Raw genomic sequence first — 14,550 nt, forward strand, 5'->3', positions numbered from 1 at the left:
GGACAGAGGTACATTATTTTTGACCTCTTCAAACCTTCAGTCGAATATTTTAGTATTAAAATATTTCGCGTGCGATTGTAGGTAGAAGGCTTTTCCTAGTGGGGTGGGAAGGAAGTTTTCTTTGCTTTAACATTGGAAAGGATATTCGTGATCAAAAGTGACAAGTGAGTAACACATGATTTTTATTACCATTGTACAGAGTGATTCAGAAAGTCCATTCCTTCCTTTGTGTGTGTGTGTGTGCGCGCACACATCTCATCTTGACACACTTATCACGAGGAATTGTGTGATTTTCTGTCAAGAAAACCGGTGGCATGGGCTTGGCCGTACATCGGTTACTTAACGTCTGCTATCTGAGTTCTATAACAGTTTCAGAGGGCTTCGAGTAAGTGAATAATCAATATACAAGGTGAGTCATAAGTCTCCATACGAATGATGATAATACTACACTACAGTTATAAAATATGTTTCACATATTTCCCTTGCATGTCGAGACAAAATGACAGGCGCTCCAACCAATTCCGACGAACATTTGTCAATGTTGCACTTGTTACTTGTTTGCAAGCTGCACTGATTCTTTGTTTAAGATGATCCAAATCCCGAATTTTCTCCTGGTACACAGTCGATTTCAGGTGGCCCCACAAATGAAAATCCATGGGAGTGAGGTCTGGTGACCTTGGTGGCCACTCCACAGGACCACGTCGACCGATCCAATGCCCAGGGAACTGCTGGTCCAGCCATCGGCGCACTTCAATGCCGTAGTGGGGTGGTGCTCTATCCTGCTGAAAAAATGCAGAGAAGCCCCCACTCTCATCCAAGATTGACATGAAGATGTCATTTTTCAACATGTCAAGATACCCTTCGGCGTTAAGGTTTCCTATATATATATATAAAGTGTGGTTTGTCCGTGCGTACCACAAAGGCTCCGAAACCAAGACCCGTAGCCCCATGGGAGTTATATGGTATTGTAGCCCTGTATTTCCCATCCATGAAGGTGGTTTCGGTTTGGACCAGCAGGGGTCCTAGAGGGAGAAAACGCCCTAGCAACGGTGTTACTGTGCTTTAAAAAAAAAAAAAAAAAAAAACCGACAATGCGTGCATTTCTTTATTTTCAATTTCAATGTTACTTTTCTTTCTACACAAATTATTATTGATCGAATATTCCAGAATGTTCTAGAACTATCAACAATCTTGGAAAATGTTAGACTTATAGAAGTTTCCCAAAGGTTCGAGAATTTTCAGGATGCTCTAGAATGTTCCACAATGTTCGAAATTGTTGTAGAATGTGCCAGCATATTATATTGTTTTCCTATAAGTTCGAAAACGTTCTAGAATGTGCACCACTAGAAAAGTACACATTAAGAATAGGGGGTCATTTTTATTAAAGTCTACAGGTATCATTATGCTCAGGTTCTTCTCAACCTATTTAATGTTTTGAAAGAAAAATGGTGGGGTTATGTCTAGATGATGGGAGCCAGACAACAGAACCTAACCTAACCTAACCAAACCAAATCCGAGCTGCTACTACTACTATTTGTACAATAATAGCACCACTAACTACTACTACTGTTTGTTCTACTACTACTACTACTACCACTACTACTATTTGTTCTACTATTATTACAAAGTGGCTAAGCGCAGGGTTTGACAAAACGCAACCACCTGGGCCCATATGGGTTTTATTATTATTATTATTATTCGTTTTTTTCCCCGAAATATTTCAATGTCTTTGGGGTAAAAGCGTTAAAATGTGATTTATATTTTAAGACTATCATTGTCGCAACTTGCAAGAATTCTCTGTTCACTACTGTTTTGAAAAAATGGCCGCCATTTTGAAATTTTATATTGAATCGCCGAGAAAATCTATACAGCAAAGTTAGAATGTCTCGTGCTTCTACCCTCAAAATTTTAACTTGCAAGTCCGAAAATTGCACTCTGTAGCGTGGATACACGCTAGTTGAAAAATGGCCACCATTTTGAAATTTTACGTTGGATCGCCGCCAAGCTAATTTAGTGTTTTGTGCTTCTCTCTGAAAATGTGTTTTTAAAAAAAGACCGAAAATCGCGCTTTGTAGCGTGAATACCCGCTATTTTGAAGAAAAAAAGCCGCCATTTTGAAATTTTACGTTGGTATGCCGCCAAAATCTATGCAGGAAATTTAGTGTATCTCGTGCTTATACCCTGAAAATTTAAACTTAAAAGACCGAAAGTTGTACTCTGTAATGTTTGTGTGTGGTAGTGGCAGACAAACGAACAAATGTAGATCGAATCATTCCAGGAGCCTCAGTAACGTTCGCCAAATACAGTATGAATACCAAATATATTAATTTAAAACAGATATAATTCACGTATTATAAAATAAAGGTTTCAAAATATCTTATATGGCAAATATTTTCCATCGTAAAGTAAATGGTTTTATTGTTGAAGTTCACTTCCGATACTTTGCATGTTCAATTACGGGAACTTCCCTAGCACTAACAAGACTCTTCTTTCTCAAAAATGAATTTAAAACAATTAACAAAGAAGTAATTCCTATTTTATAAGGTAAATGTCTTAAACGAAATTAAATATCTTCCAACTTAAAATAGTTCTATTGTGCAAGTATCCACTTCCATTGTTTTGTGCGTTCAATTACAGGAATTTTCCGTGCACTTTTTTCATAACGGGTTTTCCCCGAAAATGCAACTTTCTTGACTGTACATCGACACTTCCACTAGTACGGAAGTTTAAATTCAGCACCTAAAATAGTAGGGTTACATAGTCTTCGGAACTCCAAGCGTTAAGCTTCTTAAATCTGGCAAGAATTTTTATGCTGTTCCTGGTGTTGATCCTCCAGAATGCTTATTTAAAGAGTAGCATTTAATGACTGAACTAAACTGTTGTTGTTGGAAAACAAAATTTTACGTAAGAATACTTGTGTTACCATCTAATGTATGAAATAATACGAATAGCTTTACTAATGTATTTACATATGTACTGGTGGTACAGGCACCTATAGCCTTAAACTCGTCAAATGTATGAGGGATAACATCCCACGGCGTCGCCGAGCACAGTATTCACGGAAAATATTTTCTAAAATACAAAATTGCGTAATTTACTTCAAATAAGCTATAAACACAATCTATACATTAATTTCTTCTTATAATTATCTCGTTTTTTTTATTCATTCAGTGCATTCAGAACTTTATATAGGTTTAACATTATATGTTGCTGTATACTCTAACATAAAAGCATCTAATTCACCCAAGGGAAGTCCAAAATCTGATAAATCACTTTCAATGTTATCACCTTAGTTGTACCTACTCGGTATCTACTCGTGGCTAAATGGCGAGCTCTGTTGTCCTTTATGTGAAATACCGGGATTCCATGCTCATAGACAGTTAGCATTTATCTTTGATTTTGGTTCGATCATAGCTCGCGCCAAGTGAGTTTTGTGGTGGGGACTTGTGTGTGGGTTTTCTCGGGGTTCTCCCGTTTCCTCCCACTTTCTTCATTCCACCATTTCATTCATTTCTCATCATCGCCGTCTTCTTTAGTCTAGCCAGCATAAGCGTGGAGAATGTAAAACTTAAGATTTCATTTAAGTAATAGTGGCTTCGTTTGATTAATGATTACTTAATGTTGCTAAACTTCACTGTAATATTCAGTTTGCTTTAACGAAAATAGTGAACATTCTATTTTTTTTTTTTTTTTTTTTTTCTTCAATATTTGCATTTGATTGTTCCATGTGACCAATATATGGTTTTGTAACTGTAGAAAAGAATTGCATTCCGTCAGTATTGTCTAGAGCTGATCCCGATTATTACGAAACGCGCTCGACCTTTTTCAGCTATGACCTGTGTGAGAATTACCTGTTACTTTATACCTATTTCTGTTACTTGAATCACTCTGTACAATATGTTGTTAATATAAACAGATGTAACCTTTTTCAGCTTGGTTTTAATTTTGAAGTACAGGGACAAACTATTTTAAAATTTATTTCACGGAATTTTGATCAATTAATACAGCGTTTGCAGTTAACTTGTACTGAAATTAGCTTATTCATTCGAAGTAATTGGTAAAGAAAGTTTTAAGTGAAGAATTCCAATTTTGAACGTGAGTATAGAAACTTGAAAAAAGAGGAGCAGAAGGGAGAAAGTGGTACTCAGAAATCCTAAGCTAAAAAGTTAAGAGAAGTTCACTTGAAATAACGAAAATAAATATAAAGATGTTAGCATTGTTTTATACTATTTTACGACGAATAAACAAAAAAGAAAAAAAGCTCTTTTTTTAACATGACTTTACAGTAGTAGGTATAGATCTTAACAAATCTTTAATCCTTATGATTTTATGTTCTAAACTATTTTTCCTTTTGTGATTTTTTTTTCCTTTTTAATGACTGTGCTCTAGTAGATATAGATCTAGCAGGCCTTTAATGCTTATGATGTTATGTTGTGAGCTATTTATTTTTTTCTGATGTGTATGTTGGTGGCGGTTTTACTTAATTTGATAAGAAGAAAAAAAACTGAATGGCGCAGCTTGTAAATTTCATAGCATGTAGCTTCCTGTCTCCTTATGTTATGAAGTACTTTTTATTTTGTGTTTTCTGAGGTGTAACGTGGGTGGCGGTTTTACTTTGAGCGCAGCTTGTGAGTTTTATAGCATCTTACTTTGTCTCTCCCTGTAATTGCAAATGTGTTGACTAACCTGAAAATAATGCATCATTCACTACTGTATAATGCTTAAAACCTTAGCACTAAACAGAGAACGTTTGTACAGTTATTAACAAAAGGAAAATTTTCATTATTCAGCTACCAGGTGGTCGTAAATTAACACAGGCTTAGTATGTACAGTACTGACAACTTCTGGTTTGTATGCGGGAACACTTTTCTTGATTGCTTTGGTTGTGAAAGTAGCATTGCCTTGTGAGGTTAAATTCGATTGGATTGTAATAACTTCAACCTTACCAATACCTGAAATTTACATCTTATTATTTGGGTTTCTTGGTTTGCTTATCCTCAAACTTGTAAGGAAAACAGTACTAGTTTGAACACAACAAATATATATAGAAAAACACGAAAACCAGATATCCTTTTTTTCTTTCTTTTTCTTTCGTTCGTTCTTTCTTTCATGCTTTCTCTTTTTCGTCCCCCAGAACTAAACGTACGATTTCAGGTTTATATCATGATCTCAGAGCAATACATTTTTCTGTGAGCTCTCAAATATTCGGTTTATGAAACAAACTAGTTCCGTTTTCGAAATTAACAAAATGAACTGTTGTAAGTACGCTGACAACTTATTGTGTTCATAGAACTTAACTCTTTCTTTACTATTTTGAACGGAGAAGTCTTTGAAATATGAACGTTGTGAAAACTTATGAATGTGACGTAAATACGTGCTCGGCGTTTGCTTCCACATAAAATGTGACTTGTTCTTGAAGCACGTTACTAAATTCCATAGGATAGAATATGTCAGTTGCGCTATCAGGATCATTATCCTTTACAGGACGGATAGAGATTTCAAGAAAATCGTAGAACTTTACGTTGGCGGCCCTAGTACCCGTTCTAAGTGTCACAGACATGAACGATACCTTGAACACAGTCCTCCGCAAAAAGCGACAGAACTTTCTTTGTTACCTTTGTAAAAGACGTTTCATAAGTTAAATCTTTGTCTTGCGTAGTTGTAAGAGAGAGTTCATCATTTCATGTGTAGGAAAAATGTCTATCAAACTATCTGTTCTTTACACTAACAAGCACTGAACTAATACAAATAATTCACCTAATATGCTATAGTGAAAAAAGAAAGAAAAAAAATTCTCCGTATCTAATCAAAGTTATAATTCTTGAAGGTACGGTGAACTTCTCTCTTATTGTGAAAGCTTGCACAAAGTAGACTTTTCATAATTTCCAAAGTTTCTTTTTCTCTCCCTATGTATATTTCTAATGAGACTGAAAATATTCAAGCTCTCGTTATTCCATGGTTGTATTGTACCTTCAGCATTTCAAAATTATACAATATACTACGTGTGTATGTCTATCTTTCTCCGCATATAAAAAGTAGGCACAGGCTTTATTGTTTGCGGAAGAACTTAACTTGCGTTGAACCTTTATAAACATATACTAGCCTTTGGCCAACTTGTAAGACAACATACAAGCATATAGAATTTCAAAATTTTATTCCAGTTCCAAGTACCTAAAATTTGAGATTATAGGTCCGAAAACAAGGCCCATTTAATAACGTGGGGAATTTCTTCATTTACCCTTTAGACCCCCTCAGAATTAAAAAATATTCACTTTTGGTAATTTTCCTGTTAATATGTACGGTATCCAAAAAGACATGTTTCCGAATCCTAAGATACTCATGCAACAATTTTTATACAAGGAGTTCGGCTACGAGCATATAATTTGAAATACTCACAAATTACCTCCAAAAAATTATTGCCGAAGTACCACAGGATTCTGAAACTTGGATATTTGGATAGGGCTCATACTAGTTCCTAAGTAAGTCTTGACCCGACTACGGTAGGTCCGATAATATTGGATCTATGGACCTTAAAATTTCATTTTTTCATGTTTTCTGGAACCTATAACTCCGAAAGAAAGCATTTGTGCACCGAGGTTAGTCAATGCTTTTTGTCTTATGTGGGTGTCAGGAATATGCTTTCTAACGTTGTCGGTGTTGTTTTGAAACATACTGTATAGTTAGGAAAGAAAGAAAATAAAATTAAGAACCCTTTCGAAGCTACATTGTTAGCGTTGTCATTTTTAGTGTGCAAGGCTCAGTGAACGTCACATTGAACTTAGGACCACTTCTCATGTAACTCTGTGCTGAAAATTAAAATAGTTTTAAACAGTTGAAGAGTAAACGAGAAGAAAGATGAAGATTCGGTACTCACAATTCAGAGAAGATTCAACTTCAGTCTTTTTAAACATATGGTTGATTAAGTTGCTATATAGTGTAGCAAACTAATAAGGAAGAAACGGCGTGAGAATTCTTCTTTCTAGTGATCTGAGTGTGGTAGGTGTGAATTAAAAGAAGTGACAGAGTGATGGGTATGCATGCGAAATTATCAATTTAGTGTGCGCATATGCTCCGCAGGTAAGCTGCGAGGAGGAAGAAAATACAGAATTCTGGGAGGATTTGGACCACGAACTTTGCAGCATCCCGGTAGAGAATATAGTAATTGTGAGTGGTGACTTAATAAATAGGAGGCCGTAAAAGGGGGAAGGGGGGTAAAAAACAGGTGGTGGCGATTGAAGGAGAAGCAATCAAGGAGATTGTTCAGATAGTTTTATATAAGGAGTAAATCTGCAAGATGATGATGTACATGAATGGAGGAGCGTAAACACTACATTATACTAATGACCACAGAGAAAACTTCGCGTAGAACTTGAGGGAAGAGTCCTCATGCAGGAAATGGGACAAGACAGTGGAAGAAGCGAAGAAAGTGGAATGCTTCTGGAAAAGGGGATAATTGTGGCTAATAAGGCAGGAAAGAGGGCAGTGGCTAGAGCAAAAGCGCAAGCCTAGGATGAACTTGAGACAACAGGTGGAGTAAAGAAACTATACTGGTTAGCAAAAGCTAGAGAAGGCAATAACTCATATTAAACAAAGGAAAAATAACCCAGAATTTGTGCTTACCGGTGAAAATAGGGTTAAAGAGAGGTCAACCGGTTATTTCGAAAAGCTTTTAAACTTTTAAAAAACATTTTTTAAAAATCGAAGAAACTTTTCAACACTGGAACTCCAGATTTTTACTAAATCTAATCCTCAACTTTGATGTCCAATAATTCCGTAATCAAAAACCTGCAAAACAACATAATCGTTTATCCACTACGTTCATTAAAGCATACTACCATTTCAGAATGGTCAAGTGGATATCATGATTTTTTTTTTTTTTTTTTTTTTTTTTTTTTTTTCGCACCGGAAATTTCGCCCACGACCATGTGTACTACTATCCATTTCATAAAGATAGGCCCCTGACTTCGCGGTGCTGCCGTGACGTCCAGTCAAAACTTATATTGCATTGGCGTACCTCGTTGGAATTGTTGGAATGTTGTCTTTTCAATACTTAAGACATAAAAATTTTCTTTGTACTACGTAGTGAGAAAAAAATAAAAATTAATGAAAAAGTGCGTATTTTTTCGTACTTTTTTGGTAAATCAATGTTTATAGGACTGTATCTCAGAAAAGAGATCACGTGAAATAATTTCCTGTGTACAATATGTAGATGCATCCATTAACTGTAAGTTGTGAAAAGTTCAATTTTCATCACTTGATACTTTTTGTGTAATTAAAACAAATGCACGACGCTCTGATCTCCTTTACCATGGTAGGTAGAGAAACGTACAAAACACTGTCCGAAAATTTGGAAGTCTAGTGTTCCAAATATTTGGAACTATTAACAAAAAAGGGTTTAGTTGCTAGAGTATTTGTTTTTTAAAAAAAAATGTTTACTTCAACATATTCTCTGCGTTAAGCGGTGAGCCATGTTGCAGCCCAATCTTTAAATTCCCCGCGCTTATATGAAGAAACAGCATACAGTAATTGGAAGTGCGGCAACGCTGTCGTGCAGTGTTGTCGCGTTCAGGAAGTTCGTAGCGCGAAGCCTACTTCATAAGAATGTATTAGGGAAAAGTATTTATTCTAACCTTTCACAACATCATAAAAATAATAATAATGCATGTACACTCATGTCCAAAATTATTGTCGCATGTCTATAAATATGTTATTGTAGGAATATAATTTGATAACGAATTCGCCTGGTATTTCTTATAATGTTAGTATGTGTATAATCGGCAAAGACATGTATGTGGCAAATTTCATGTCAAAAGAGCAGTAAATAAGAACAATAAAACAAAAATAAAATTTTCTTACCCATTTAGCAACATTTTGTTTTACTCGTGCTAATTTTCGTATTTATAGTTCTTTTCCTATGAAATTTACCACAAATATACATTTCCCGACTCTACATATAGTATCAGTATTAAAAGTACCCTGCAAAATCATTATCAAATTATATTCTTACAAGAAGACAGTTATAGATATGCGACAATAATTTTTAACATGAGTGTGCACATCTCAATGTAATTGAAATAAAACATTAAAGTAACACATCCAAAAACTCATCTCTTAATCTATTTACTTCATTCACTTTCGTCATAGCTTTGTTGACTCATCGCTGCTCCTGCTATCTTCCTGAATACTTATTAACAATGGCTCCATTTCTACCTCTAGATCTATCAGTATACACACTTTTCAGATTACGAACATGTTAAAGGTTAAAAAGAAATGTATTGTAGCCTTGGCAATCACGTGTTCACCCAAGTTTTGCGATCAATTCCCCTGCCGAATGTACAGTAACACAGAATGTGTCATTTGTTTTTGTTTTTGTTTTGTTTTGTTGTTTTTTTTTCAACGAAAGAAAACAAAGCAATGAGTAGGTGACGAGGGCTGTATTTGCGTGTAATCACGTCGCACTGATTACGTCTTCAACACTTCCCTTCGGTTCGTAGGCGTCAAAAACTTACACACGCATTCAACATCATATGGGTTCATTGCAATGAGACGGACGAATGGGCATTTATATTTTCCTGAGTATATCTCGCACTTTTTGATTGAAAAGAAAATATGGATATTCCTTTACGAGCGGCGGTATTACAAAAAGAAGAGGCAAAATGTTTAGCGATGATGAAATTGCAGAACTGATGAGTGACTCCGAGTCAGACGGTTATGAGTTAGTAATTAATAGTAATGGCATTGATTATTCTGTGCTCAGTGGCGTATCCGGGAGTGAACAAGATAGTAACTCTGTTTCAAGTAAACCTGAGGCTGCACCGGGAAAGAGAGAAAAAAACGCGTCGTTCCTATTCAAAAGGCAGATTCTGATGTAGCTTGGAGCGATAAAATTCAAGTAAATGCAAAACCCCTGTTTAGTGGTGTTCCGGGAATTGATCAAAATGCTGGGATTACAGAATATTCCGCATATAAAATATTTCAGCTGTTTTTACCGATGAAGTTTTATAGTAAAAAGAAAAGTTGAGTTGATTTTGAGTTTAACGTCCTGTTCAGCAGCGAGGCTATATGAGACGTGGACCTACTGATTAACGTGGAATCCAAACTACATGAGCTCCGGCCAGGAATAGTAGTAAAAGAAATGAATCAATACGCAAAACAGCAGATTGAGAAAAAGAAAAATTACTAAAACAAAAATCTTTGTTTTTTAAATGAAAGCGTATTACTTCAATTAAAAACGAGGAACTTTTTTCACTAATTATTCACATATGTCTTGTACGGAAGCCAGCTTTACGCGATTTTTACAAATCAACTATGCAAGAGCGATTAGTATGTCTGTCAAGTGGTAGAAGAAGCTGTTTTTTCTGCTGTTTGACTTATCACACATGTCAATGCTGTACAGGAAGAAAGCAGGAAAACATATCGCACTTCGAACTTTTTATGCGAATGTAGCAGATAAAATGCTGCACTCAGCAGGCATTGAAGTACAAAGACCTTCACCCGGTAGAAGGCTGGTAGCAAGGGGCCATTACCTATAGAGAGTTTCCCCCCAATATCTGCAAATTCTAACAGAGTAGGACAAAGGAGATGCAAAGTGCGTAGCATCTGCACGGTGAAAGGAAATTTTCAATAAATATTAGCGTTCATTGCAGGGATGCAAATAACCACTCGCCTGGGGCATGTGATTCATCGGTGCGGGCGAGTGTTTAATATACGGAAGTTAAGTAAATTATTTTTATTATATGATGTGAGCTAGTAACTTTTTTCTTGGGCGAGTAAACTTTTGTTGTTTATTTGCATCCCTGGTTTATTGTCTGATATATAAAGTTGGACTTTGGGTGGGAAAGTGCTTCGAAATGTACAACACTAAAGAGAAGTACTGGGACTCCTAGATCTGAAAACAGATTTTCTGTGAAGTGTAAACTCAATATTACATATCAACTAAGGTTGTATCATATAATAAACTTTGTGCGTGTATTTGTTTCTGTGCAAGTGTATTTTGTACTGCGTGCAGTAAGTGAAAAACTGACAAAAAGCAACACATTTTCGAAGACCATCGCATGCAAATCCAAACAAGATAATTTTGAACATTTGGCACATTTACTGTATATCCTGTTAATTTCTAAGAAATTGGTTTAAAATCTGTGGAGACACTAAATTTTAAAAATATCTCTAAAAAGTGCCGGACAGTGTGCGTGACAAGTTTAAATACCCGTCCGGCTGAGTGTATACGCGCCAGGAAAATGTGGCAACGTAGCACTCCGTATAAACTGTGATAGCGAAGGGCGCAAAACAGAGAAAATCATAATGTCATATTTATGATTGTTTATCTTTTAAAACAAGTCAAAACAGTTTGGTTAAAAAAGCTACTTTAAGATCTTCCTAAGTTTTTTCAGATTGTTAATACACTGCAGCAATTCAGAGATAATGATGTCTCACTTTTTAGTGAATAACAAGAAAATTACTACGTGTTGAGTAATGAAATTTTCAGAACTTACAGGTAATATATGCATCTACAGATCGTGCACAGAAAATTATTTCATGTTTTCTCCTCTCCTAGTCCTATAAACATTGATTTACCAAAAAAGTACGAAAAAATACGCACTTTTTCATTAATTTATATTTTTTTCTTACTACACAGTACAAAGAAAATTTGTATGTCTTAAGTATTGAAAAGACAACATTCCAACAATTCTAACGAGGTACGCCAATGCAATATAAGTTTTGACTGGACGTCACGGCACCACCGCGAAGTCAGGGGCCTATCTTTATGAAATGGATAGTAGTCAGTAACTCAAGAACCAAAGATCCGCACACCATTATATATCGTATGTGTAGCCTACCAATATTTCAAATGAAATCAAATAACATCTTTAGTTTAACGTCTCACGTATATGTTCCGAGGCTAAAGGGGACTGTGGTGATGAATGGAATGAGAAAACGGAAGAAGCCGAGAACACCCATCCACGTGGTGTTTGTCCAGCGCGAAATTCATTTGAAACGAGCTTGAATCAAACCAGAGACTCAACGCACGAGAAGTAAGCACTCGACCACTCAGCCACCGCTCCCTCCCACAACATTTTAAATTTGGTCAAGTGGAAACCTATCGTTCTCGAGTTATGGACGTCAAAGTTCAAATTTGAATTTAAGGAATTTGTTGTGGGTATTTATAAAAAAATATTTTTTTAGAAATCAATGAATAACGATATTTTCGTCTATAGGAGAACTTACTAGGCATTTTTATTAATTGCGAAAGCATTGTATAACGTTTCTGTATGATTAATGTCACGTACATCTTTTATTTATATGTATTGCGTTTCTTAGGTAATCAGCAAATTTGGGGAAGTTATGATGATGATGATCTAAACCGTCTTTTAGCTTCGGAGGGAACACAAGCAATCAGGTAAGTAAGACCTGCTATGTACTATAGGATAGATGTTAGAAAATCTCTTACGAATGTTTCTAGAGTCAAAATCTCAGCGTGTATGGCATCAGATTTCATGTCATTTCCTATGTTCTGAATGATCCTATGAGATTTCTCTTGTTAAGAGCACGCTCTTTCGGAAAGAGAATTCGTACGATTTCGATTTAAGCAACATCAGGTGAGAGAAAGTACGCTTTTTTGGATGTGTGCAGTTTAACAATTGACATACATGGGCGTAGTTATCCTGGTGCTATCGTATTTTAGATTTCGCAAATTTGTGTATGGAAGAAATGTATAATATAATTTTGAAAGAATATTTCGCAAGAAATCCAAATATCTGGGCACTGCACCTGTGAGTTTAATATTTCGTGAGAAATGCATGTTGAACTTGCATGCGTGTGAGAAATGCAAATACACGTAATCAGGTCAGACAGATAAAAATCTGCACGTCTATGGCACAAAAGGGTAGGATTTCCTACGAGATATGACAAATTTTAATATCATAACATTTTTTTTAATATACATATATTCAGAAATTGAAATAAAACTTTTATTTGTGTTAAGTCAGGCCCGTATCCTCGCGGGGGGGGGCTAGGGTGGGTGCCCCCCCTTTAAATAAAAGCACGGCTGGACTGGAAACGATATTCAAACCTAGGTCCTGTGTAGATACAATAAGCACTACGGTGCCTACTCCGTTTCCTGAACACCCATACGTTCTACGACTCTTGAAGTCAGTGCTCAGCTACCCAGACCACATTCATGATATGCAGGAACGAAACTAAGTGTCTACATTACAACACTTTTGACCGTTGAATTTATATTATACTAGCTGAAATGTCCGGTCTTCGCACGGAGAGAAAGGGTTTTAAGAAAAAATATTCCAATGCTTTCCTTTCCCCTAAGGATACATATTTCAATTAAAGTGGAATGATAAAAACTCATATGATACTCTCTTTATTGCCATAAAATTTTAACAAACCCTTTCAATCTTAGGATATGCCCTTTAATCAGAGTGAAATAATAAAAACCTTCCTTTATTTCGTGACGTGATATTAATAACAATAGAAAGAACTCAAGGTCATAAGTTCTCCTAAATTCCACTCCTAAAGGCAAAAAGGGTCAACACTGAGGTGGCCGATTCTTTATACAGAAAATGTCCAATGTAAGGATTCGCTTAAGTTGGATGTGTAAAATCATATATAATAACGAATAAGGAAACATGTAAGGACTTACGTAACTTAAATGAAATCCAACTTTCATTAATAAGTATCCTGAAAGAAGAAAAAACGAAGTTGGTATATTTGAGATATTTTTGCATAAATATTATTCTTTCCGTGCAAAGAACTGGCACTTCTGTTAATGAATAATAGAAGTGAAATAATACTGTAGTACCTCCGCGATATTTCGTATTAAAGAAACTACTTTGAAAGTATTTCATATTGATCTTATACGTCTGATGTAGGTTTTCTTATTTCGATGCTGTTGATGGAAAGTAGTAGGATCAACGGAAGAAATTTATTTTAAGTATGAAAATTAATTTTAAATAGATCCCTGACCTATAGAGATGGGACATGCCACATTGCTTATATTATATTAATATCTGTAAGTCTCATGTTGAAAAAAGTGGACTTTGTGGTGGACAAACACCGTACTCGTGGGTTTTCTCGGGGTTCTCCCGTCTCCTCCCACTTTCTTCATTCCACCATTTCACTCATTTCTCATTATCACCGTCTCCTTTAGCCTAACCGGCATAACCGTGGGACGTTAAACTTAAAGATTTCATTTCATGTTGAAAAAAAATATGTAAATAGTATGAATGCCTCATTGCTAGAAGTTTGGAATATTTTTCTCTGTTTACACTGTTGTATCGTTTTCTTTCTTGTCTTTCAAGGAGCCGCAGTGACTCACTGGTAGACTGTTCACCTCTCGTGAGTGGGATCCCTGGTTCGATCCCACCTCGCGTTAAGTGGGTTTTGTGGTGGACAAATAGCGTATGCGTGAGTTTCCTCTGGGTTCTTCCGTTTCCTCCCACTTTCTTTATTTCACAATTTCTTATCACTGCCTCTGTGCATAAGCAAAAGTGCCGTTCACGTAATGAGTCTAACCCTTGTCAGTAGAAATCTACTATCTTC

The 14,550-nt window shown here is 35.9% G+C and overlaps 1 protein-coding gene across 4 annotated transcripts in view; it reads left to right on the top strand.

Moving 5' to 3' along the window:
- Window positions 1-14,550, top strand: part of LOC145687860 (uncharacterized) — a 103,963-nt gene that overhangs the window by 47,544 nt on the left and 41,869 nt on the right. For all 4 annotated transcript variants that reach the window (XM_081761351.1, XM_081761352.1, XM_081761353.1 and 1 more), the window contains one exon: window positions 12,319-12,397. In XM_081761351.1, the coding sequence (XP_081617477.1) occupies window positions 12,319-12,397 (79 nt within the window). The remainder of the gene's footprint in view (window positions 1-12,318; window positions 12,398-14,550) is intronic.

This window comes from Thermobia domestica, chromosome 6 (genome assembly GCF_964235325.1).
Source record: "Thermobia domestica chromosome 6, izTheDome1.hap1.1, whole genome shotgun sequence".
NCBI lineage: Eukaryota > Metazoa > Arthropoda > Insecta > Zygentoma > Lepismatidae > Thermobia > Thermobia domestica.